At 39.4% G+C, this 25,441-nt stretch overlaps 2 protein-coding genes across 4 annotated transcripts; both read right to left on the bottom strand.

The window, feature by feature from the left end:
- Positions 1-262: 262 nt before the first annotated feature.
- On the bottom strand, positions 263-6,628 carry LOC146496672 (tumor necrosis factor alpha-induced protein 2-like). Its single transcript, XM_085142758.1, has 11 exons — positions 6,504-6,628; positions 5,769-6,405; positions 5,400-5,511; positions 5,063-5,185; positions 3,577-3,671; positions 3,370-3,462; positions 3,144-3,267; positions 2,928-3,047; positions 2,678-2,833; positions 1,976-2,097; positions 263-920 (listed from the first exon to the last, which is right to left on the bottom strand). The coding sequence occupies exons 1-11, from the start codon at positions 6,532-6,534 to the stop codon at positions 770-772; spliced, it is 1,764 nt and encodes a 587-aa protein (XP_084998884.1). The 5' UTR covers positions 6,535-6,628; the 3' UTR covers positions 263-769.
- A 1,522-nt stretch (positions 6,629-8,150) lies between these two features.
- LOC146496671 (tumor necrosis factor alpha-induced protein 2-like) lies at positions 8,151-25,210 on the bottom strand. 3 transcript variants are annotated; one of them, XM_085142753.1, is made up of 12 exons: positions 25,057-25,210; positions 22,065-22,292; positions 21,161-21,806; positions 20,150-20,261; positions 19,820-19,942; positions 19,150-19,244; positions 18,947-19,039; positions 18,721-18,844; positions 18,495-18,614; positions 18,245-18,400; positions 16,500-16,621; positions 8,151-8,558 (listed from the first exon to the last, which is right to left on the bottom strand). In XM_085142753.1, the coding sequence occupies exons 1-12, from the start codon at positions 25,115-25,117 to the stop codon at positions 8,408-8,410; spliced, it is 2,031 nt and encodes a 676-aa protein (XP_084998879.1). In that variant the 5' UTR covers positions 25,118-25,210; the 3' UTR covers positions 8,151-8,407. The 3 variants fall into 3 exon arrangements, with proteins under 3 accessions (XP_084998879.1, XP_084998878.1, XP_084998880.1); XM_085142752.1 differs by lacking the exon at positions 8,151-8,558 and adding an exon at positions 15,145-15,793 and having other exon boundaries at positions 25,057-25,195; XM_085142754.1 differs by lacking the exons at positions 8,151-8,558; positions 25,057-25,210 and adding exons at positions 15,145-15,793; positions 22,515-22,591.
- Between the last annotated feature and the right edge of the window lie 231 nt (positions 25,211-25,441).

The raw sequence follows: 25,441 nt of genomic DNA, 5'->3' as shown, positions 1-25,441 counted from the left end.
TTACACCCTGGACCCCAGAGGGTTAAACTTTTTTTTAAAGTAACGCAATAGTTGCTTTTGAAGTAATTAATTACTTTTAGAATATTCTAACTCAGTTACTCAGTTACTTTTTTTGAAGTAACTAGTAACTATAATTAATTACTTTTTCAAAGCAACTTGTCCAACACTGCTTATTATAGACATCAACTGTAACTTCATTCCCCGTCTGTTGCAGTACTATTGCTGTTTTTTCCACATACTATAAACCCTACAGTCACTTTACATGTGGATCATCTACTAAACAAAGTAAACAGTAAAAAAAATTGAGCAGGTTTTTGCACATTTATTAAAAAAACTCAACTTACATCTATTTATGTACATGAGACATGTATAATTCTCTGTAATACAATATGGCATGAAATACAACTTTGTAGTTTTTAAACAAAACCACATATAATAGAACAACACTGACCTGTTTGTAAGTGTGCAAAAACAGACAATTGCATACTTATTTACAGTTTATATGAAATGCACAAAAATTGCCAGCATGAATGTGACATCTAGCTTATGTATACAGTAACATACAGTGACTACAGCGAGCATTCACCATCACAGAGTCTGCGTATAATCGGGATTTCAGTCTAAGTAACATCTGAACCAAGGTTTTCCCATGGCATTCACTCTGTATGTCTTTACAGAGATAGACTGTAACACAATATAATACACAATAATATTACTGCTGTGCAACCAAACTCTCAGTCAGTGATACTCTAAGAAGCAAATGTGCGGCTCATCTCACTTTAACTTTGGAGAAAAACTTCCGGGTTCCAGGATCAGCACGGCTCTCCTTCAGTGTGTCCGACAGAGTGGTTTTGACGATTTTCCTGTCGGCTTTGGAGAGGTTTGTCTTGAGTTTGAGCAGAGCTGAAACATGTTTTTCACTGTTGGTGACAGAAAGAAGAAAGGGTTAAAAAAAGTGATGATTTTCTTGTGAAAGCTGCCACATTTGATATAGAAAAGAAAAAAATATAAAGAAATGAGTTTGAGCATTTTTTTCTGCTAAATATAATCTGCAATGTTTTATTTCACTTCAACATAAGAATAACAGAAAAAGTTATATCTTCACTGATCCCGTCAAGACTTGTGTTTCATTGCCATGTTATGTCTTTTTCTGTGTGTAGCCAGTTTTCTGCCCCTGACACACATCCTTCCTACAAACACTAACAGCTGTCATTAGCACATCACCACACCTCTTTGAATTGCTGAGAAGAGGGGAGATGGAAAATGTGACTCAGTCCACCTCTGTTGGAAATGTGACAATAGATGGAGCTCTTACTGAAATGGATCCGTGCCTCAAATGCATGTGACTCTCCGAATATGAACTCGTTTTACCAAATAACTCTTCCATAAAACTCTTATTCAGCATAAACATATATGAGTACTATCAAGAGCAGTGTTTAAGCCTCCTGGTTCCCTTCCTCCTTTTTCTTTAAGGTTAGAAATAAAACCAAAACTAGACAGTTTGATTTTCCGGTGGAAGAAATCTTTCATTTAACTCTAATTAACAGCATTATTGACTTCATCTACACACAGCTGCTGCTGGTTCTCTCATGCCAACATGTTTTATTTAGTTCTCTGTTTCAGTGCACTATCAGTGAAACTGGTAATGTAAAATAGAAAGGCAGCACATCTACTTTTAGCTCATGTTAGTTCCATGAATGTAGCTCATCCTACTCACAAGATATATCTGATACCAATTAAGATGTTTCGCTCCGTCTACTTCCTGTTTTCCCTCAGCTCTCTCTGAAAAGCACGATTGTTTATCCTGACCTAATGTCTCACAAACCTCTCATCATAATATAGTTCTTTATACACTTCTTCAGTTGTTTATGATACACCAGGTCCCCAAAAATGACAGCACATTACATTTGTGTGAGTTATACTCTGTATGTTTTTGTATTAAAGTAAATAATGTCTGAGTCATTTCAAAAGTTACCTGATGTCGGGATAAGCAGATCCCAGTGAAACGATTTGCATCTGTATGGCAGGAATATCTTGGAGTTTTAGCACTTCTGCAATGTTGGTCAGGATTTCCTTTAACCAGTCTTGTGTGGATCCCTGTGAAGACAAATCAGTGACGTCAGTTTAGTCTGCAAGTTTCCTCAGACTGTAATCAACATAGCAATAATGATGTTTTTCCTTCAGGAGCTATTGCACTGGAACTTCCAGCTAGCTGGGCAGTAAATGTGAATCTAAATTATTTCAGTTAAACAGACTGGAATTTTGCTCCAATTCTTACCCAAAATCTTGTACTGCAAGTGGCAAAGGATCTTGTTCCATTTAATAATATTATAATCCCTGTCTCATAATTGTAACTCCTTGTCCTCTCACCATTCCAGATCCAATATCTATTGACAAATGTCTTTTTTCTATTTCTTACTAATTTTTCTTTTTCTTCACTTCATTTTGAAAGTAAAACCAAAGTAAGAGGATAAATTTCAAAACTTTAATATAGTTTTGAAATTTATTTATTTATTTATTTTTTTAATGGTTTTTAAAATGGTTCTTTTATTATTGTTAGTTGAATTTGTGACTAAGGTTGTTTCACCCTGTCAAACAATGTTATGCTGATCAGTGTTTGTGCTTGATTGAGTTTATTTGTGTCTCAGCTAAAGTGTGCAGTGAAGGTAAGTCTCACCATTCTGGCAAACAGCTCGTGCAGTCTCTCTGCATTTTCTTTCACAGTCATGTAAGCCTTCTGCTGATGATCCTTGTCCTTCAGTTTGAACTCTCCTTTTAGGAGCCTCCGGACATATTCTACTGTCATTTCCTGCTGAAGCCAACCAATCAGCTCCTGAATTAAAGTAACAAGATCATATTTTAGTCCATTGATTTAAAAGTTGGTAATAATGGCTTCATAGCAAAGTTTCACGCTGTCATGTTTCTACCTGATGACAGGATTGAGTCGAACCCTGAAGTTCTTGAAGCTCGTCTTCAGTGCTGTTCAGCAGCTTCTCAAATGTGTTCTTCTTCAGCCAGTCACTGGTTCCCACCTTCTGGTAGTGTGGCTGTGTGGGGAACAAATGTAAGGCATTTTGTTGATCTCCAAAGATGATAGCTGAAATTAAGAAAAACTGCCTTTAAATCTGTTGTAAAGAACTTACCTTGAGGCTCTTGTGCACAGGAGTTAATAAATAAGTGTGGGCAGACTGTTTCATCTCAGTCAGGACCTGCAAACAGTTTTCCCGCACATCCTCTGGGAACAGATCGTGCTTCACAAGGAAGTCCCTTTAGACAGACCACACAGGACACATCAGCTCACAGTGACGTATTCGCCTGTTATGATGAAGTTAAAATCTGAATTTCCATCTAACTGGATCAGAAACAAACCTGAACTGTTTGACACAGCTGAGGTTTGCCTTTATGAAAGCTTTGCTGTGCGGCTTGTTCTGCCTTATGATGTCTTTGTGAAATTTTTGATACCTGCAGAAGGTTGAGAAGAGTTTTCACTTTTATTATCTTGTTATTACCAAACATAAACTAAAATGTATTTTCAAATGACAATATTTAAAAGACAGCTTTGTGAAGCCTTGTTACCTCTGCATAAAGTCTGTCAGGTTGGATGTTATTTCCTGGGCCTTGTGTCGGTCTCTTACAGTTATATGTGCTGATGTCACGATGCCGTTGATCAACTGAAGACAAATGGATTGACAAATCAGTGGCAGTTTTAAGTACTCAAAGCACTTTACACAGCAATGCACTTCCATCATTTTCAGATCCAGTTAAAGTAACAATGTTATGTAATTTTTTCACCACAACAATTTTTATTGCACAGTTCTGACATAGCAATGTATCCAAAGCCTCTCATCATGGTCAACAATTAGAAGTCAACAAATGCATGACTCACCAGAGATGGGCAGTAATGCGTGCTACTGTAATCTGATTACTTTTTTCAAGTAACGAGTAAAGTAAGGGATTACTATTGCAAAAAAGGTAATTAGATTACTGTTACTTTCCCGTAAGCATGCTGCGTTACTGCGTTACTAAAACCATGATTTTTTGTGAGCGTCTCATGACAATGACGTAAGCGAGCGCCACGATTGTGGCAACAGCTGTGTGCAGATCAAGAATGGATAGTTGTCACTGTCGCTACCCGATCCGTAACGGAAACCCGATCGGTACCCACATGCACAAATCTTACGTCACTTCCTCTCTTTGCCAACATTGCGACAGTTAATGTATTTGAGTGACACGGTTAGCGCCCAGTTAGCTCATAGCATTTCTCAACAGCTGATTTAGTGATAGTCGAGTGTGTTTATGCTTTTCTGTGTAGAGAGGATTGTCGGAATAGTGAGGATGATGTCCGCTATCACTGTCAATTGTCAGTAAACACTTAATCTGGCTGATGAATCTTCACGTGACATATTACTAAGTCAGTATTATTAAATCTGTAATTAGGCGCCATTCTTATTTTACAGCGCTGTTGTTCAATTGGGGGACGCACTCTGTTGAGGAGAAAAGCATGAATTTGTTTATATACGGATTATACATTGTTTAAATGTCCCGGGCTGTCAAAAATGAGGCAGAGCTGTTGAGAAATGCTATGAGCTAACTGGGCGTCACTCAAATATATTAAATGTCGCAATGTTGGCAAAGAGAGGAAGTGACATAAGATCTGAGCATACGCGGTACCGATCGGGTTTCCGGTACGGAGAAAAAAAAAGAGACTTTTTCATTTGATTACATTTTGTATGATGGATTAGGCAGAAAGTAGAATTGGGCTGAAAGATCTATCGCTTTATCACCTATTCAGGTTGTAAATCATGTTTTTAAAAAGTAACTAAGTAACTAATTACTTTTGAAAATAAGTAATCAGTAAAGTAAAAGGATTACTTTTTGGGGGAAGTAATCAGTAATTACTTACTGATTACTTTTTTCAAGTAACTTGACCAACACTGTGACTCACTATAAGAATCCTTGAAGTTGGCCACCACAAGTGACGCCTTTCAATTTATATTAATACATTTTTAAAAAAAGCATCGATTTCAGCCTCTTTAACATTATGTTGTTGCAGCAACTCTACCTGGATGACATCATAGGCCACAGGACTGGTGTAGCAACCATCATCTCTTCTCGGCTCCTTTCCTTGATCCCACTCTTTCTTTGCTTCATCCAATACTCGGCCAATATATTTCATCAGGTCGCTCTAAACACACAACAACACACAGCTGCCACTTTTAAACTGCTTTCATGTGTAAAGATTTAATCACTGACAGTAATAATTACATCTACAATATTATGTCTAAAAAAACATCCACCAAAACCAGCAACTCTTTGATGCTGGACTTGCACATCTCACTTTAAGCCCTGCATTGACCATACTGATTAACTGGATACATGTCTTAGATACACTGTGTTACCTGTTGTTTGCTGAGGTACTGCTCCTCCAGAGCTTTCAGTAACTCGTCAGGAAGCAGGTTTCCCAGCGCTTCAGTATTGATATTACTGGCCAGCTCAGGTTTTTCAAGGATTCTGATACACAGAGCAGATAACACATGAGTTTCTATAAACACCCCAAGTTGTGTTTAGTCTACAAAGATGCCATTTTATTTAGCACATTAAGAAAACAAGTAATTAGCTGTTACATTTGTATTATTATTCACTATCTATCTGTAATTGTTCAGGTATTTATTCTTCAAGAAACAATGAAGGACCTCACACTGACAGATATCATCATGTTTAGGCACAGAAAGATGCTGCTTCAAACAATAATTGAACTGGTGGCTTACCCTGGATAAAACTCCTTCACCCATCGCAGGAGGAAGCTGCGGTCCTTGTCATCCAGAACAAAGTCTGCAATCTTTTTGAGTCTTGCGCTGAAAGTTTGATGGTACTCTCTTGCATAAAAGTTACAGATGTCCATCTCTGGTGGGTAGCAGTTCTTCACCTCCTCCACCACCCACTGCAGGTCTTCCTTCAGCTGCCTGCCCATGGACTGGACGTCTGCTCGGATAGGCGACTGGTTCACCTGGCCACCAGTGGGGCTCGATGGGTTCTCCAAACGACTATACACTAATTCATGAAGCACTTTGTCATGGAGCTCCTTCCACTTCTTGGGCCTCCAGGCTGGTGGCGTCCGGCATCTTTGTCCCCACAGCTGGTCCTTCTCTTCCTCAAGGTTGATGGCTTTCACTGCAGATGTCAAAGCAGACACCTCTTCCTCACTGCTGAGAGAAAGACTCTGCTGCACCATCTGCTCTATACGCTCTTCAAGTGCTTTATGGTCTGCAGCAAGCTTTTCTACTGCTTCCTCGTGAGCTTCAGCCTCTGTTATCTCTCCAAACAGATGTTTCTCCCTCTCGATCAGTTGTTGAGCGGCTTCAAACAGGTATTGTCTTTCAAGGTATTCCTCAAAAGTAGGAGTCACTGGTGGACAAAAACAAAGATCAATAATTTTCAATCAGTTCACATTTCTCCTAAAACAGGGTGTTTATTACTTCTGGAAGAAATGGAGATGGTTATGCCTGTTGTGGATGAACCCGACCAGGTCCGCATTCTTCTCCAGGTAGTAAAAAGTGACCAATAGACCAAGAAAGGTGCTGACAAACCTGCAATTAAAAAAAAAAATCAGTAAGTTAAAAAACCCTACTTTCTCTGTCTTAATATAATTTTTTTATATGATTGCCATAAACTAAACATTTTAGCCTTGTGCACATCATGACTGTGAAATAACAAAAAAATAGATTAAACCATAAATCTGCAATACAGGCATTACTATTTTTTAAATTTTCTATAAATAAATACAATGATTTCCGCTTTATAAATCAATTATTACCAGCACTGTAACTTAACTACATGATAAAAAAACACAATAACAAAAAAAACTGCAATGTTTCATGCACGAAAGAAGACGAAAAAACACTTTTTACAGAAGAACACATTCAAAAATGAGACATAAACAACATCAGGTCTAACACAACAAAGAGAACTACTGAAATCATCCAATCTAATTACAACAATACACCAAAGTAAGTCTGTAAAAAGTATTTTTGTGGCCAAACAAACTATCCACATTATATATAAATATATAAAAAATCATTCAGATTCTACTCACATAAGCTTCGCAGTCACTGCTTTGAAAGTAACTGCAGCTGCTGTGAGCTTTTATGCCTCATGAGACAAACTCCTCCTGCTCGGGCGATGTAGGGAAATTTCAGAGAGACCCACAGAGCCACACATGCAATCCCTCCCCTTCCAAAGCACACAGTCACACACACACACACACACCTACACACACACACACACACACACACACACACACACACACACACACACACACACACACACACACACACACACACACACAGAAAGCAGTGCTGTTTTTAGCATTAGGACAGAGGGCTGCAGTCTACACAGATACACCCAGACCTCTCGCCCCTGCTCTTCCAGTACAGGGCACTGAGCTGTTCCCGGGCCATCCAGGAGAACCTCTCCAGTGTGATGGGGGTTTTCATGCAAGATAATTTCTCAGACATATCAGATGTACAGGATTCCTTACTAGTTCGATAAGCAAACCTCTTAAAAGGAGAATTTTTACAATTAACATATCATTATTTAGGACCCAAAATGCGGCAGCTCTGGTGCAAGTGAGTTTATTTAACCAAAAGTGGATACAACAGGGATGGCGAGGGTGAACCTGAAACCAAGAAAACCTAAACTGGGAAAAACTAACAGAAACTAACCAGAAATCGATATGTGATCGTGGCTCAAGAGTTGAGAGTTCGCCTTGTAATCGGAAGGTTGCCGGTTCGAGCCCCGGCTTGGACAGTCTCGGTCGTTGTGTCCTTGGGCAAGACACTTCACCCGTTGCCTACTGGTGGTGGTCAGAGGGCCCGGTGGCGCCAGTGTCCGGCAGCCTCGCCTCTGTCAGTGCGCCCCAGGGTGGCTGTGGCTACAATGTAGCTTGCCAATGTAGCTGTCATCCACCCATTCACACCAGTGTGTGAATGGGTGGATGACAGGTTGTGTAAAGCGCTTTGGGGTAGGGACTAGAAAAGCGCTATACAAATACAGGCCATTTTTACCATATAATAGAATGACACTAACCTGTCTGTAAGTGTGTAAAAACACACACTTGCATACTTATTTACAAACATGTATTTTACAAGAAATGCAAAAAAATTACCAGCATGAATGTGACATCTAGCTTATGTATACAGTAACATACAGTGACTACAGCGAGCATTCACCATCACAGAGTCTGCGTATAATAGGGATTTCAGTCTAAGTAACATCTGAAGGTTTTTCCATGACATTCCCTCTGTATGTCTTTACAGAGATAGACTGTAACACAATATAATACACAATAATATTGCTGCTCTGCAACCAAACTCTCAGTCAGTGATACTCTAAGAAGCAAATGTGCGGCTCATCTGACTTCAACTTTGGAGAAAAACTTCCAGGTTCCAGGATCAGCACGGCTCTCCTTCAGTGTGTCCGACAGAGTGGTTTTGACGATTTTCCTGTCGGCTTTGGAGAGGTTTGTCTTGAGTTTCAGCAGAGCTGAAACATGTTTTTCACTGTTGGTGACAGAAAGAAGAAAGGGTTTAAAAAAGTGATGATTTTCTCTATGTAAAGTCAGAGACTGTGAAAAAAGGATTGTCATGTGAAAGCTGCCACATTTGATATAGAAAAGAAAACAATATAAAGAAATGAATTTGAGCATTTTTTTTTTAGCTAAATATAATCTGCAATGTTTTATTTCACTTTCGACATAAGAATAACAGAAAAAGTTATATCTATATCTATTATATTTTGTTACCAACCAAAACGGATGGCCATAAAAAGTGTAAAACGGTGATGTTGTGTTCATGTTTAGTCATTTACTGAATTTGGAGCCATCCGAGCTTTAGCGGCAATTATCATCATTAAACACGTGTGATGAGCATTAAGTAGACCGTGTCGTGGCAGATTTCTTTTCTGATGTATTAATCACATACTGTAACCATTTCACATTAGTAATAGTAATTTCACTTCCTCACTTTAGTATAGTATGCATGCATGTAGAATGCTATCACAAGTAGGCCCCAAGTTTTATTGCACCTTCACGGTGGACCCATTGTAGACTTGAAATATGCAGACATTCTGGAGGTGACGGTGGTCACAGCTTTTCTTAGAGTGGGCGGGGGTCAAGGATGAGCTGGACTGAAGGTACAGGGATATGTGATGTGCTGTGGAATGCTCTTTGTTTGAGAGTGTCTTTGTGGGTATAGAAGATGAGCAACACCACCCAAATTTCAGAAATGATCTTAGTGTTTGGGTGGGACGTTTCTTTCCACATTGCAATGTGTTTATTAAACCCACTTCAAATCAAGCTCACTGAGTGTGTTGCAGGTTATTGTTAAAATTTCCACAACAACCTTTCTTTTTCTTTTTTTGCTTGATTTTTAAAAGGAAAGATATTATAATCAGTATGACTCACTTATTTGTTAGACTCCTAAATAAGCTAAAGGTGGAAGTTTGTGATTTTGTGAAAGTAAAAACACTGAACCGATGGGTTGGAGGTCAGACAGTTGAAATGTGTGTAGTATGTTTTGGATGGCACTGACAAATTAAGACTGTTGCTTTTGTTTGATGACTCAGTGAAACATCGAGCTGACTGTTATGACAGACCAAAAGAAAAAAAAAGTTGATGAAAACATATCGGGGATTTTGCAAAAGCTGAACAAGTAATAAAATATTGTTTCTTTCTGCCAAATGATATAACCTTGCCATATAATATCTTGTTGTTACAGCAGCATTCAGGACCAGACTAACACGCTAACGGAGTCAGGGTCACAAAAGTAAGTGATCCTTTAACTTGGTTTGCTATCAGTTAATTAAGGGTTTATTCATACATGTGAACAGACTCTTTAGATCACTTTGTTTTAATACAGAAAAAAATCAACTATGACTGTTACTTTATTGACATTCAACAGAAACCTTTGCCATCACGTACTTTGGTTTCATATTGTGCTTTCTGGTGCTTATGTTGCATCCTTTAAATGACTGACCTCCTTTCTGCTGCTGTGTGGATACTCACTGCAGGTATATCTTTTACTAAGTCAAACTAACATTTATCCAGGCCTGGGTTACAGAGGGCAGCAGTCTACACAGAGACTCGAAACGTGCCCTAAGCAATTCCAAGAAGAAATCGAGGAAAAGAGGGTGTTGTGCCAAAGTAGGTATCCCCGACAGAATTTGTTTCCCCTGTGCTGGGAGCACCAAGAAGTACTGATGTTTTCATTTTGTGAAAAAGTGAAAAATTAGTATCGTTACATTACCATTCAGTTTGAGGGTTACAACAGAAAATTATATATTTATTGCTCACGGGTATCAGATGGGATTATTTTTAACAAATCATTAACGTTTTGGCTGATAACTATTTTTATATTTTTATTCTCCTATAACTTTACTATATAAAGAGCTAAATCCTCCAAAGTTTCAGGAGTAATGCATCATAATAAGAAGTGTTTGCGAACGAAAAATCAGCAATGTGGGATACTGTTTGTCCGTGATTTACACAGGGGGAACAAATTGTGGCAGGATCAGCCTGATATTATTTGTATCCCACTATAACTTCGTTGTATAAAGAGCTAACATCTCAAAAATGTCAGGAGTAGTTAGTCATTATAAGAAGTGTTTGTAAACTAAAAATCAACAATGTGGGATACTGTTTGTCCGTGATTTGGACAGTCCAGCGTGTGCTCCCGACGCAGGGGAAACAAATTCTGTCGGGGATACCTAATTTGGCACAACACCGGGTTTGATTGGAAACACGTACTTGCAGCCACTACAGCGTGGATCCTGCCCATCTGATGCTCTGGATTTTGCTGATTATCTCCCCACCGCTGCGCCCTCACAGCCTGCATCGCACAACCGGTGGTTGGTCCCGCCGGTTCCGTGGCGCTGCTGGAGACCTCGCGTGCGGACACAGTGTTTGCTGTCAGTTCCACTCCGACAAGCTGATGGGAAACCTGCGCTGCCAGCTTTTAATCGGATTACGCTCTTGAACTCCCGCTCCATCGCAAACAAATCCTTCTCTCTGAATGAGCTCTTCACAGGGAAAAACCTGGACTTTCTGTTTCTCACTGAAACATGGCAGAGGGATGAAGGTGAAGGTGAACTTCAGAGGTGAAGTTTATTCACCTAAACGAAGTGTCATGCAGACTGCTCTTACTTGGGCGCCCCCCTTTTAGGTCGCTGTGGTGGAGGACTTTCTGTTGTCTTTAAGGACAGTTTCACCTGCAGAGGAATGCAAACTGAAAACTATTCTTCCTTTGAATCACAAACAATTAAGGTGGGCTCTATGAACATCTTTTATTGTGTTTTAGTCTATTGCTCTCCTGGCCCTGCTACTGAGTTCTTAAAGGATTTTATGGACTTCTTACCTTCTGTTATCAAGCTGGAGAACGTTTTAATTCTTGGGGATTTTAACATTCATATTGATGATGCCTCATCTAACTCTGCAGCTGAACTTTTATCTATATCTGAGTCTTTTAACTTTGTCCAACATGTCTCCGGTCCAACCCATTTAAAAGGCCATACCTTGGACCTTGTTTTTTCCTTGGGCCTCAACATTGGCAATGTGTTTGCTGAGGATGTACATTTGAGTGATCATAACTGTATCTTCGTTGAACTCAATTTTAGCTCTAAACAAACGCCTGTGAAGTTAAAAACTCATAGACACATAATAACTGAGACTACTGCTGAGAGGTTCTCCATTATGTTTGACAGTTCTCTACTTTTTACCGGAAACGATGTAAATGTTCTTATTCAGTCTTTTAATAGGGAATGCACATCGATTTTGGATCAAGTGGCACCTATTAAAACAAGCTCGGCTTTACAAAAGAAGGCATGCCCTTGGATAAATGAGTCTATCTTAAACTTAAGGAGAATATGCCGCAAAACAGAACGACTATGGAAGAAAACCAAACTTGACGTACACAGGCTCCATCTTCGAGATCTAATGCTCTCCTTAAATAACACGGTGAAAACTGTTAGATCAGAATATTTTTCTAGACTCATATCAAAAAACAAGAGAAATCCCAAGTTTCTTTTTGACAAAATTAGTGCTATTGTCTCCCCAGATGTGATACCTTTAGATGTACACCCTAAAGTAGATAGTAATAAACTCCTCCGATTTTTTGTTGATAAGATTAAAGACATCAATGCTAAAATCTCCCCAAAGCTTTCTTGTTCTCCGAGTCAGGCACTCCCTTTGTATTCCTGGTCGACTTTTACAACTGTAACATATGATGAAATAGAAGCCCTGGTGGACAAAATGAAGCCATCCTCAAGCCCCTCAGACATTATCCCCACTAAGCTTTTCATCAATGCTTTTGACACCATTGGTCCTTGGGTTGTGAACCTTTTTAATGTTTCCCTTCAGACTGGGGTGTTCCCCAGCTTTTTTAAACATGCCATTGTGGAACCAAGGCTCAAAAAACCCAACCTGGACCCAACACTATTTCAAAATTTAAGACCTATCTCCAAACTCCCATTTATGTCAAAACTCCTTGAAGGCAGTAGCTGTCCACCTATACTTGGAGAAATATAACATCCATGACCGTTTTCAATCTGGGTTCCGTAAATTGCACTCCACTGAGACAGCACTACTGAAAGTTACTAATGATATTATGATGTCAGCAGACTCCGGAGAATACACAGTCCTAGTCTTGTTAGACCTTACCTCAGCCTTTGATACAGTCAACCATACCATCCTGATAAACAGACTGAGAGTCCTGGTTGGGATGTCTGGCTCTGTTCTAGACTGGTTTTCATCTTATATATCTGAAAGGAGGTTTAGTGTGTCTGCAAACCAGATCATGTCAGAATCTACAGAGTTGTTGTGTGGAGTTCCTCAGGGCTCTGTGCTGGGACCTATTCTGTTTTTAATATACATTCTTCCTTTAAACCAGATAATACAGCAGTTTCCTGAAGTATCTTATCATCTTTTTGCTGACAATATTCAGCTATATTATTATTTTAAGCCTGCTGAAGCTCATAAGCTCTCCAATCTGATTGACTGTTTAACCAACATTAAACAATGGTTGAACAATAATTGCTTACAGCTAAACCCGGCCAAAACAGAAACTTTGATTATTGCACCAGGCAGTGCAATACCCGATATTAAACGGCGACTGGGTGACTTAGGTTCCTCACAGACACATAACCTTAGAAACCTGATTGTATTTTTGATGAAGTCTTTTCTTTGGAGGGACATTTAAATCAGATAGTAGGAACCTGCTTTTTTCACTTGAGGAACATTTCTAAACATCCATCGTGTCAACAAGTGAACTCGAGATGATAATACATGCTTTTATCTCTACAAGACTTGACTACTGTAACAGCCTGTTTACTTGTCTAAACATGAAAGGGCTAGCCCGCCTACAGGTTGTTCAAAACTGCAGCAAGGCTACTGACCTGCTCAAACAAACATATGACCCCTGTTTTAAAGTCGCTGCACTGGCTACCAATCAGATCCAGGTTCCATTTTAAAATTCTAGTTTTAACTTTCAGAGCATTACAGAGACACCCCCCCCCCCCCCCCCCCCACACACACACACACATTGCTGATTTGATTTGTACACATATCTGGTGAGAGGGAAACATGAAGATGAAACCAGGAGATGTCCTTACTGAATCATCAGAGCTGAACAGGTGATAGAGAAACAGGTTTACCCTTTAGGTGACATGAATGAGTTGAAGGGAAGTTATGAACTGTTTCTGAGAGACAAACAACACCAGGAGCCTTTTCTAAGTAGCTGACAGCTGGTAACTGTGCAGGGGCGGGTCTAGCAAAGTTCTGCCAGGGGGGGCAGGGAAAGGGGGGCACAAAGAAATACTTCCTTATTCTCATTTAAAATATCTGGCTGTTATTAAATAATTATCTGAAGCTTACAACCAAAGTTTTTATCTGATATAAAATGTATAGAAATCATACATATACCAACAAGACTGTACATCAATGTCACAACAGCATTTGTTTTCATTCAAAGGCTTTATGGCTTTAATACCTGGTTGGCCGTCTCTAGTCAAAATGCCCGGGCTGTTTTTTTGTCCCAGTCCAGCCCTGGGCACGACACGCAGTGAATTAATCTGAGAAGGTGCATCAAAAAAATAAATGGCCGTGCCAGCGGTGCACATCGCAAATCAGCTCGCGTAGACACATTAGTTGTGCCGCTTCTCAATGACGGTATCTTAGCTAACAACCCCAACTACCAGATTCAACTTGTAATTGTTTAAAAATAACTTAGCCTACTGGTAAGAGGGACGTTGTTAGCTTTCCACATTCCGACACTTCAAAAGCTTCAGGAGCTTTCCGCTCAGCACAGCATCAGCAACACGGAAATACATGGATACATCCGTAGACTTGAGACACAATGCATTTTTCGGACTTTCAGGCGTATGGACCAATGTTTTATTTTCTGATCAAACCAGAAATCTTCAATGAGCAGCTGGATTTGTCTCGCATTAACTGGCTGGGTTAATGCCAGTTAATGCAACATCGAAGCAGCTGGAATCCACAGCTGTGCGTGTTCATGGAACATTTTCACCTGCTGGACATCACTACCTGACAAGTTTAACTGTCTTCAGAACATTGCAGAGGCCTTATTGACAGTATTTGGCTCTACATATCTGTGTGAGCAGATTTTCTCTCACATGAGTGTCCTCAGGTAGCCTCTAAATGCTGGACACTCTGAGACCAAAGATCACATTAACATGTGTATCTCTGTATTAACAGACATGCCATATTGGCTTAGTTTATTTTTCTTATCATTGTTGTGAGGAGACCATAAATAGTATTTGTATTTTCCGTTGTACAGTTCATTTGCTGTCATGGAGTTCTTGTTATTGGTAAACAGTGTCTTTTTGTTTTTCAAAATAGCTGATAACCATTCGCTGATAGCTGCCAACATCTGCAAACAAATATAACTCTATAAAATGGTTCTATATAGTGTGTAACTGTTCATATAGAGCGTTATTAAATTTATTGCTAATGCAATCATATGGCACACTGACTTCTGAGGAAATTTTAAATGGCACTCGCCATCAGAAAGGTTGCCTACCCCTGATATAAACCCTACAGTCAGTTTACATGTGGATCATCTACTAAACAGAGTAAATCGTAAAAACAAATTGAGCTGGTTTTGCACATTTATTAAAAAACTGAACTTACATCTTTTTATGTACATGAGACATTTATAATTCTCTGTAATACTATTTATGGCATGAAAATATTAGACTTTAACACCATTGTAGTTTTTAAACAAAACGACATATAATAGAATGACACTGACCTGTTTGTAAGTGTGTAAAAACACACACTTGCATACTTATTTACAAACATACATTTTACATGAAATGCAAAAAAATTGCCAGCATGAATGTGACATCTAGCTTATGCATACAGTAACATACAGTGACTACAGCGAGCATTCACCATCACAGAGTCTGCGTATAATCGGGATTTCAGTCTAAGTAACATCTGAAGGTTTTCCCATGACATTCACTCTGTATGTCTTTACAGAGATGGACTGTAACACAATATAATACACAATAATATTGCTGCTCTGCAACCAAACTCTCAGTCAGTGATACTCTAAGAAGCAAATGTGCGGCTCATCTCACTTCAACTTTGGAGAAAAACTTCCGGGTTCCAGGATCAGCACGGCTCTCCTTCAGTGTGTCCAACAGAGTGGTTTTGACAATTTTCCTGTCGGCTTTGTAGATGTTTGTCTTGAGTTTGAGCAGAGCCGAAACATGTTTTTCACTGTTGGTGACAGAAAGAAGAAAGAGTTTTAAAAAAGTGACGTAAAGTCAGAGACTGTGAAAAAAGGATTGTCATGTGAAAGCTGCCACATTTGATATAGAAAAGAAAAAAATATAAAGAAATTGAGCATTTTTTTAAAGCTAAATATAATCTGCAATGTTTTATTTCACTTTCGACATAAGAATAACAGCAGAAGTTATAACTTCACTGATCCCGTCAAGACTTATTTTTAATTGCCATGTTATGTCTTTTTGTGTAACCAGTTTTCTGCTCCTGACACACATCCTTCCTGCAAACACTAACAGCTGTCATTAACACTTTACTACACCTCTTTACATTGCTGAGAAGAGGGGAGATGGAAAATGTCTCAGCCCACCTCTGTTGGAAATGTGACAATAGGTGGAACTACTTTTAACTCATGTTAGTTCCCATGAATGTAGCTCATCCTGCTCATAAGATCTGAAACCAATTGAGATGTTTCGCTCAGTCTGCTTCCTGTTTTCCCTCAGCTCTCTCTGAAAAGCACGATTGCTTATCCTGACCTAATGTCTCATAAACCTCTTATCATGATATAGTTCTGTCCTTATTGTTTATGTTACAGTTGATACACCAGGCCAAAAAACGAGAGCACATTACATTTGTGTGAGTTATACTCTGTATGTTTCTGTATTAAGGTAAATAATGTCTGAGTCAATTCAAAAGTTACCTGAGGTCGGGATAAGCAGATCCCAGTGAAACGATTTGCATCTGTATGGCAGGAATATCTTGGAGTTTTAGCACTTCTGCAATGTTGGTCAGGATTTCCTTTAACCAGTCTTGTGTGGATCCCTGTGAAGACAAATCAGTGACGTCAGTTTAGTCTGCAAATTTCCCTAAACTGTAATCAACATAGCTGCTGTTTTTCTTCAGGAGCTATTGCACTGGAACTTCCAGCTAGCTGGTGTGAAATGTGAAAATGAAATCAAGCTGTGCTTTATATTAACTAAAGTGTCATATAATCATATAGTGTAGTATTGAATGGATGCGACCCTGATATTAAAGGCCTTAGACTGCATGTCTTTTAGTGATAGAAATGTAGGAGACTCCCGCAGAAGTTGATAACAGGGAACCATCTGCCAGTGTAAATTTACTAGAAGGGATTATGGAAAAGTCGCAGCCTCGCCAGAGCTGAGAAAAGATGTTTTGCAGTTTATAGACAATAACCTATCCGGTCGTTAAGTCTGACGTCACTAGCAGTGTCTGGGCCTAAACTCTGCTGCAGGTCCATATATCAAACAATCACTATGGCATTACTGAGAGTTGAAAAACTGTCTAAAGTCTTTCATCTTTAATAAAATGATCAGCATTCTGCTCTACCAGGTGTAACAATTGAGTTTAACATCCAGGCATCCATGAAAACGGAATTTATGACATTTAACGGAGTTAGAAGTTGGCAGGAAGTTAGCTTGCTAGCTTCTATCTAAATACAATATAGCATGTCCTGACTGCGGGGTTTTGAAAACAAATTAAAATGTACAGCTCTGTTATCACTTCCAACATAAATGAAGACAGAAAACTAAACAGCAGTGACGTTTGTAGGGTTACTGAAGTTTGGCTAGCTGGTATATAATGATGTGCTACGTGACCGCTAGCGACACAGCTATGTTAGCATAATATAAACAAGCTAACTTTTTTCCCACTCGATAAAAGTTAACGTGAGTGTTCTCGGTGGTCAGGAACAAATGTAATCGCATGGCAGGATGCTGTAAAAGGACCAAACTTCAGCCAGGAGAACAACTGAAATAATCCATCCACAATACGAGGTTAGTCATTCATATACTGCTGCATGGGCTGGGCTGTAGTTACATCCTAAGGTTTTAAAAACTGAGCTTAAATAAATGATTAGCGGTAATAAAAGCCGAGGGAGGTCAACAGTGATCACTGACTGTTTTAGGAGCTTTTTGAGATTAAATAGAAGAAAATACAAAACATTAAACTGTTAACAACACAAAAGCCATATTAAACGCAGACTACTTTAGGCCCGGAAGTAGGATTTGTCACGTCATCACTTAACGACCGGATAGGTACGCTATGCAATGTGACTACTGAATGCTTGTGTAATACTGCTGTTTAGACTAGAGCGGGACACCCTGTAATAAAACTGGTAAGCGCACACCGTTATTGCATCTCCTTTCCAGAAGTAATAAAAGTGTTAAAATGGTCTACTGAGCAGTGTGTTGTCTTCCATCAGATGCTTATGATGAATCAAAAGACTTGTTGAAGTGTTGATATTTAACACTGGTAAATATATGTGAATTTTAAATTCTTTCAGTTACACAGATGTTGTTGATGTTGCTGAACTTGTGACTAAGGTTGTTTCACCCTGTCAAACAATGTTATGCTGATCAGTGTTTGTGCTTGATTGAGTTTATTTGTGTCTCAGCTAAAGTGTGCAGTGAAGGTAAGTCTCACCATTCTGGCAAACAGCTCGTGCAGTCTCTCTGCATTTTCTTTCACAGTCATGTAAGCCTTCTGCTGACGATCCTTGTCCTTCAGTTTGACCTCTCCTTTTAGGAGCCTCCGGACATATTCTACTGTCATTTCCTGCTGAAGCCGACCAATCAGCTCCTGAATGTAAGTAACAAGATCATATTTTAGTCCATTGATTTAAAAGTTGGTAATAATGGCTTCATAGCAAAGTTTCACGCTGTCATGTTTCTACCTGATGACAGGATTGAGTCGAACCCTGAAGTTCTTGAAGCTCGTCTTCAGTGCTGTTCAGCAGCTTCTCAAATGTGTTCTTCTTCAGCCAGTCACTGGTTCCCACCTTCTGGTAGTGTGGCTGTGTGAGGAACAAATAACACATTGTTTTAAAATCTTTGATTAAAACATGTTAGGATTTAAGTACTCCTGATGATTATTGATATCTGCAGTTGTAAAGAACTTACTTTGAGGATCTTATGCACAGGGGTTAATAAATAAGTGTGGGCAGACTGTTTCATCTCAGTCAGGACCTGCAAACAGTTTTCCCGCACATCCTCTGGGAACAGATCGTGCTTCACAAGGAAGTCCCTTTAGACAGACCACACAGGACACATTAGCTCACAGTGACGTATTCGCCTGTTATGATGAAGTTAAAATCTGAATTTCCATCTAACTGGATCAGAAACATACCTGAACTTTTCGACACAGCTGAGGTTTGCCTTTATGAAAGCTTTGCTGTGCGGCTTGTTCTGCCTCATGATGTTTTCGTGAAATTTTTGATACCTGCAGAAAAAAACAGCTTTCACTTTTATTATCTTGTTATTACCAAACATAAACTAAAATGTATTTTCAAATGACAATATTTAAAAGACAGCCTTGTGAAGCCTTGTTACCTCTGCATGAAGTCTGTCAGGTTGGATGTTATTTCCTGGGCCTTGTGTCGGTCTCTTACAGTTATATGTGCTGATGTCACGATGCCGTTGATAAACTGAAGACAAATGGATTGACAAATCAGTGGCAGTTTTAAGTACTCAAAGCACTTTACACAGCAATGCACTTCCATCATTTTCAGATCCAGTTAAACACCAGGAACCAAACCCAGTGCTTTACAATGTTAGTGACAAACCCAAGTGATTAAACTACAGAACCATGGGAGGGTTTGAATCTGACAGTAAATGAGTTTCTATAAATGACCCGAACAATAATGACGGTCCTTTATTTGTTTGTTAATCTTTTTATCAAAGTTTCTAGAAGTCTTTTTCAGTTTGGTTAATATGTGCAGCAGGCTGGAAAATATTTGTCTGCACATTTATTCTCCTATGATCAAAACAATGTTACGTCATTACTTCACCACAATAATTTTATTGCACAGTTCTGACATAGCAATGTATACAAAGCCTCTAATCATGGTCAGTAATGGTCAAGAATTAGAAGTCAACGAACCCATGATAAGGATCCTTGAAGTTGGCCACCACAAGTGACGCCTTTCAATTTATATTAATACATTTTTAAAAAAGCATCGATTTCAGCCTTTTTAATATCAAGTTGTTGCAGCAACTCTACCTGGATGACATCATAGGCCACAGGACTGGCGTAGCAACCATCATCTCTTCTGGGCTCCTTTCCTTGATCCCAGTCTTTCTTTGCTTCATCCAATACTCGGCCAATATAAATCATCAGGTCGCTCTAAACACACAACAACACACAGCTGTCACTTTTAAACTGCTTTCATGTGTAAAGATTTAATTACTGACAGTAATAATTACATCTACAACATTATGTTCAAAAAAATTAAACCAGCAACTCTATGATGCTGGACTTGCACATCTCACTTTAAGCCCTGCATTGACCATACTGATTAACTGGATACATGTCTTAGATACACTGTGTTACCTGTTGTTTGCTGAGGTACTGCTCCTCCAGAGGTTTCAGTAACTCGTCAGGAAGCAGGTTTCCCAGCGCTTCAGTATTGATATTACTGGCCAGCTCAGGTTTTTCAAGGATTCTGGTACACAGAGCAGATAACACATGAGTTTCTGTAAACACCTCACGTTCTGTTTAATCTACAAAAATGCCATTTTATTTTGCACATTAAGAAAACAAGAAAGAAATTAGCAGTCATATTTGTATTATTAGTCACTATTTATTAGTCCTTTATTTATCCAGGTAAAAAATCTCATTGAGATTAAAAATCTCATTTCCAAGAGAGACCTGGCATCATGGCAACAAAAGTCACATACCACATAGGTATATAACATTTAAAACAAATACAATATCCCATACCAACATATGTAAAATATACAATAACAGATCAAATTAAGAGTACATTAAAAACAATCACACTGAGTAAAAGAGCTGTTCTCTCGTTCCTTTAAGACAGACTTAAACTCTCCCAAGGTAACCAATTCTGATAATTTCAGTTTCTTCTGCAGATTATTCCAGGAAGCAGGGGCAGCATATTTAAAAGCCTTTTTCCCCAATTCTGTTCTGATTTTTGGGACAATCAATTGTATGATATTGTGTGAACGAAGGCTGTATTGGTTGTGGTTTTTACACATATAAACACATAAATAAGATGGAACCAGCCCAAGGAGAGATTTATAGATAAAGATCAACGAATGGGAGAGTCTGCGAATATGCAAAGATGGACATTTAGCAGCAGCATGCAAAGAACAATGATGTACACGATTTCCATAGCCAGTAATAAAACGTAAAGCACAATGGTACACAGTATCCAACCTCTTTAGGTAGTGGGCAGGTGCAGTCTTAAAAAGCAGGTATCTATCTGTAATTGTTCAGGTATTTATTCTTCAAGGATCAATGAAGGACCTCACACTGACAGACATCATCATGTTTAGGCACAGAAAGATGCTGCTTCAAACAATAATTGAACTGGTGGCTTACCCTGGATAAAACTCCTTCACCCATCGCAGGAGGAAGCTGCAGTCCTTGTCATCCAGAACAAAGTCTGCAATCTTTTTGAGTCTTGCGCTGAAAGTTTGATGGTACAGTCTTGCATAAAAGTTACAGATGTCCATCTCTGGTGGGTAGCAGTTCTTCACAACCTCCACCACCCACTCCATGTCTTCCTTCAGCTGCCTGCCCATGGACTGGATGTCTGCCTGGATCGAGGACTGGTTCACCTGGCCACCAGTGGGGCTCGATGGGTTCTCCAAACGACTATACACTAATTCATGAAGCACTTTGTCATGGTGCTCCTTCCACTTCTTGGGCCTCCAGGCTGGTGGCGTCCGGCATCTTTGTCCCCACAGCTGGTCCTGCTCTTCCTCAAGGTTGATGGCTTTCACTGCAGATGTCAAAGCAGACACCTCTTCCTCACTGCTGAGAGAAAGACTCTGCTGCACCATCTGCTCTAAACGCTTTTCAAGGGCTTCATAGTCTGCAGCAAGCTTTTCTACTGCTTCCTCGTGAGCTTTGAGTGCATCAGCCTTGGTTATCTCTCCAAACAGATGTTTCTCCCTCTCGATCAGTTGTTGAGCGGCTTCAAACAGGTATTGTCCTTCAAGGCATTCCTCAAAAGTTGGAGTCACTGGTGGACAAAAACAAAGATAAATAATCTTCAAACAGTTCATATTTCTCTCAAAATAAGGTATTTAACATTTCTGGAGGAAATGGAGAACCTTATTTCTGTAATAGAGGTGTTTTTTTACACATCAGCACTATTTCGTGGAACAACCGTAACATCAATTTCCTTTCTTTTTTTAATATGTCACACAAAACACAATTTAGTTGAGATACAGAGGGTTAACAGGAAATAGCTAATAACAGCTGGATGTATGTCACCTACCAACTGGCCGCTCTTCTTCAGTAGGTGATTGGTGTCCATCAGTACTGGAAGGACTGTTGGGTTGACCTGTGGGGCTTCGCCAGAACTTTTTAAACCATTTTCCTCCAGCTCTTAAAGTTTGTTCAGGGGAACTGTTGGACGTGCCTGTTGTGGATGAACCCGGCTGGGTCCGCATTCTTCTCCAGGTCGTAAAACGTGACCAACAGGCCAAGAAAGGTGCTGACAAATCTGCAATTTTAAAAAAAAATCTGTTTTAATAAACATATTTTTATATGATTGGCATAAACTAAACATTTTAGCCTTGTGTATAGCATGACCATGAAATTAAAAATAGATTAAATCCAATCTAATTACAACAATATGCCAAAGTAAGTCTGTAAAAAGTATTTTTGTTGCCAAACAAACTATCCACATTATATATATCAAAAAATTCATTCAGATTCTACTCACATAAACTTCACAGTCACTGCTTTGAAAGTAACTGCAGCTGCTGTGAGCTTTTATGCCTAACGAGACAGGCTCCTCCTGCTCAGACGCTCAGACCCACACATGAAATCCCTCCCCTTCCAAAGCGCGCGCGCGCACGTGCGCGCACACACACACACACAGACACACACGTGCGCACACACACACAGAAAGCTGTGCTGTTTTTAGCGCTAGGACAGGAGCATTCTTCTTATGTGGCTTCTGGACCAACTTCTCTTAACAGGGACTTTGTCGACTGTTAGGAAATGTTGTACAGTCTTTCATACTTTCTTTATGACTTTCATGATCCTGTACTTTTATTTTTATGCCATTAGCAAGTCAATTGCACAACAACACTAAAAGCTCACTAGAATATTATGTTTTTAGCCATTTAGTGTTTATTTTGTAACCAACTAAAACTGATGGCCAGAAAAAGTGTAAAAAGGTGATGGTCCTTATTAAACATTGACCAGCCTTAAGTACACCGTCAGTGTTTTTTTGTTTTGTTTGTTTTGTTTTGTTTGTTTTTAAATAAAAGATATTATAATCAGTATGACTCTTATTTGTTAGACTCCTAAATAAGCTAAAGATGGAAGTTTGTGATTTTGTGAAAGTAAAAAAACAGAACCATGACAACTAATACTGCCAAACCTCAACCCAGATCATCACACTCAACCAGATTGTTTGCAGGTCAGAAAGTCTCGGTGCGTAGTATGCTTTGGATGGCACTGACAAATAAAGACTTTTGCTTTTGTTTGGTGACTCAGTGAAACATCGAGCTGACTGTTATGACAGACAAACATCAAAGCAATTAAAATAAAATGGTTGAAAACATCTGAACAAGTACTAAAATGATTTTTCTGTTGTTACAGCAGCATTCAGGACCAGAATAACTAATGGAGTCACAAAAGTAAATGATGCTTTAACTTGGTTTGGGTATCAGTTAATTATTAAAGGTTTATTTGTACATGTGAACAGACTCTTTAGATCTGTTATTCTGTTTTAATACAGAAAAAGTCCAGTATGACTTACTTACTTACTTTGGTTTCATATTGTTCTTTCTGGTGTTTACATTGCATCTTTTAAACGACTGACATCCACTTTGACCTTTCTGCTGCTGTGTGGATACACACTGCAGATATATCTTTTACTAAGTCAAACTAACATTTATCCAGGCCTGGGTTACAGAGGGCTGCAGTCTACACAGAAACACCCAGATCTCTCTCTCCCTAGCTCTTCCAGTATAGGGCACTGAGCTGCGTCCAGGAGAATCTCTCCAGTGTAGGGTTGTGCCTGAAGGCCTTATCCCAGCTGGATATGCTTGAAAGCTCTCACCTAGGAGGCACCCTAGTCACATATCCAAACCAGTGGCTGCTTTCCATGTGGAGGAGCAGCAGTTGTGAGTCCCTCTGAATGATTGAGATTCTCACCCCATCTCTAAGTGAAAGTCCCCCTACCCTCTTAGAAAGGTTATTTCCAGCATTTGTATCCACAGTCTTATGTTTTTGGGCACTGCCAAGAGCTCTTGGCCATTAGTGAGAGTAGGAACAAAGACCAGCTAAATGTCACCATTTAATTTAAGACAAAAATAAAGTGTTAGTGTGTTCATGACTGAGACTTTGGCATCAAACACCATTTCTACAATTTGTATGAGTCCTACAGTCCTTTCAAAAGGACACAGTGGACTTCTTTGTTGGGCAAACAGACTACACAGACTTTCTGTTCAAATTAAAAGGAACAAAAGCTTGGTCAGGCAGAAAGGATTTTACTCAACATTGTGGAAGAGGTGCCAGGAGATGAGTTGGAGCAAGGCAGGATCAGACAGGAAGCTGAAAGCTGAGAGGAAGAGATAAAAGCTTTGAGGATGCCCAACAGGGAGAATGTGTTTGTAGCCACCCCCTATAATAATATGTATTGTTTAATGCAGCGCCCTGAAGGCTTTAAGTATTATCATGTCTAGATGGAGAAATGACAACAACACAAACCCCTGCGTAGGCTCCTCTAAACCTTTTAGCTCCTTCCTCTGTTGCGCTATATGAACACCAGTCCATTTAAGATGCCTTTCTTTCTTTATCCTGATTTGGGAGATGTAATTATTGGACTAGCAAAAAGAGAACGACAAGCTCACACTCGTACACTTTGGGAGGAAATCCACGCAGGTGCAGGAAGAACATGCAAACGCTCCACATGAAGGCCCCAGCCGACTACGAGGCGCTTGTTGCTGTAGAGCACTAACCACTAAAGTGAGGCACAAAAGGTCAAAACAAGTTTTATTTTCTTGCTCTGGTGTTTTTTCAGATCTAAGGCAATTGTTCTTCCCCTTCAAGGCCCTCTATGATTTCATACAAAATTGCAACAGCAATTGAGAAACATTCAAAGTGTCTCTTTTGCAATTTAAATGACTTTAAATGACAACTGATTTTTATAGTAACATTTTTGTCAGTTAAAAGTGTCAGCCACATTTGACCTGTGTGGTTTTTATTGCCTATAATTTAAATCTCCTGCTGTGATACAGTAACAGTCTTACCGTTGACTCTGTAGGATCTGCAGGATCTGCGGGGGAAGCAGCGGGGAAATGTCGAACACATTTTTCCTTAATGCAGCAACTAACAGCCGTGTCTCAGCAGCAGATCAACTCAACTGAGTCGAGGACGAGATGCAAATAAGTACGCAAATACCATTTGATGTGAGGATGTTGGCAAAGTCACGCTGCTCCGTTTACTGTTTTTGCACCTATATGGGCTTCCTCTGAGTTTGCACCTATGATATGAGAGTGAAACTGTAAAACCTCATAGTGGGTGAGATGTGTTTAAGAGGCAAAATCTCACATTCACTCAGGAGCTTAATAACTTAATTCCACATATATATATGTTGCACACATAATACTTACTTTTGTACAACTACTGTTCATA

This window comes from Neolamprologus multifasciatus, chromosome 19 (assembly GCF_963576455.1).
Source record: "Neolamprologus multifasciatus chromosome 19, fNeoMul1.2, whole genome shotgun sequence".
Lineage (NCBI taxonomy): Eukaryota > Metazoa > Chordata > Actinopteri > Cichliformes > Cichlidae > Neolamprologus > Neolamprologus multifasciatus.
The sequence above is the reverse complement of the archived record's forward strand: the minus strand, read 5'-3'. Positions and strand labels throughout refer to the sequence as shown.

What these genes read in the sequence shown, in the direction of transcription:
- LOC146496672 (XM_085142758.1), bottom strand. Translation starts at nt 6,534, where the DNA reads ATGCGGACCTGGTCGGGTTCATCCACAACAG. An exon ending in AGTACCTCAGCAAACAACAG is followed by an intron (nt 5,186 to 5,399) that starts GTAACACAGTGT and finishes TTGTGTGTTTAG; the next exon opens with AGCGACCTGATGAAATATAT. An exon ending in AGCTGTGTCAAACAGTTCAG is followed by an intron (nt 3,268 to 3,369) that starts GTTTGTTTCTGA and finishes GTCTGTCTAAAG; the next exon opens with GGACTTCCTTGTGAAGCACG.
- LOC146496671 (XM_085142753.1), bottom strand. Translation starts at nt 25,117, where the DNA reads ATGTGTTCGACATTTCCCCGCTGCTTCCCCCGCAGATCCTGCAGATCC. An exon ending in AGTACCTCAGCAAACAACAG is followed by an intron (nt 19,943 to 20,149) that starts GTAACACAGTGT and finishes TTGTGTGTTTAG; the next exon opens with AGCGACCTGATGATTTATAT. An exon ending in TGGCCTATGATGTCATCCAG is followed by an intron (nt 19,245 to 19,819) that starts GTAGAGTTGCTG and finishes ATTTGTCTTCAG; the next exon opens with TTTATCAACGGCATCGTGAC.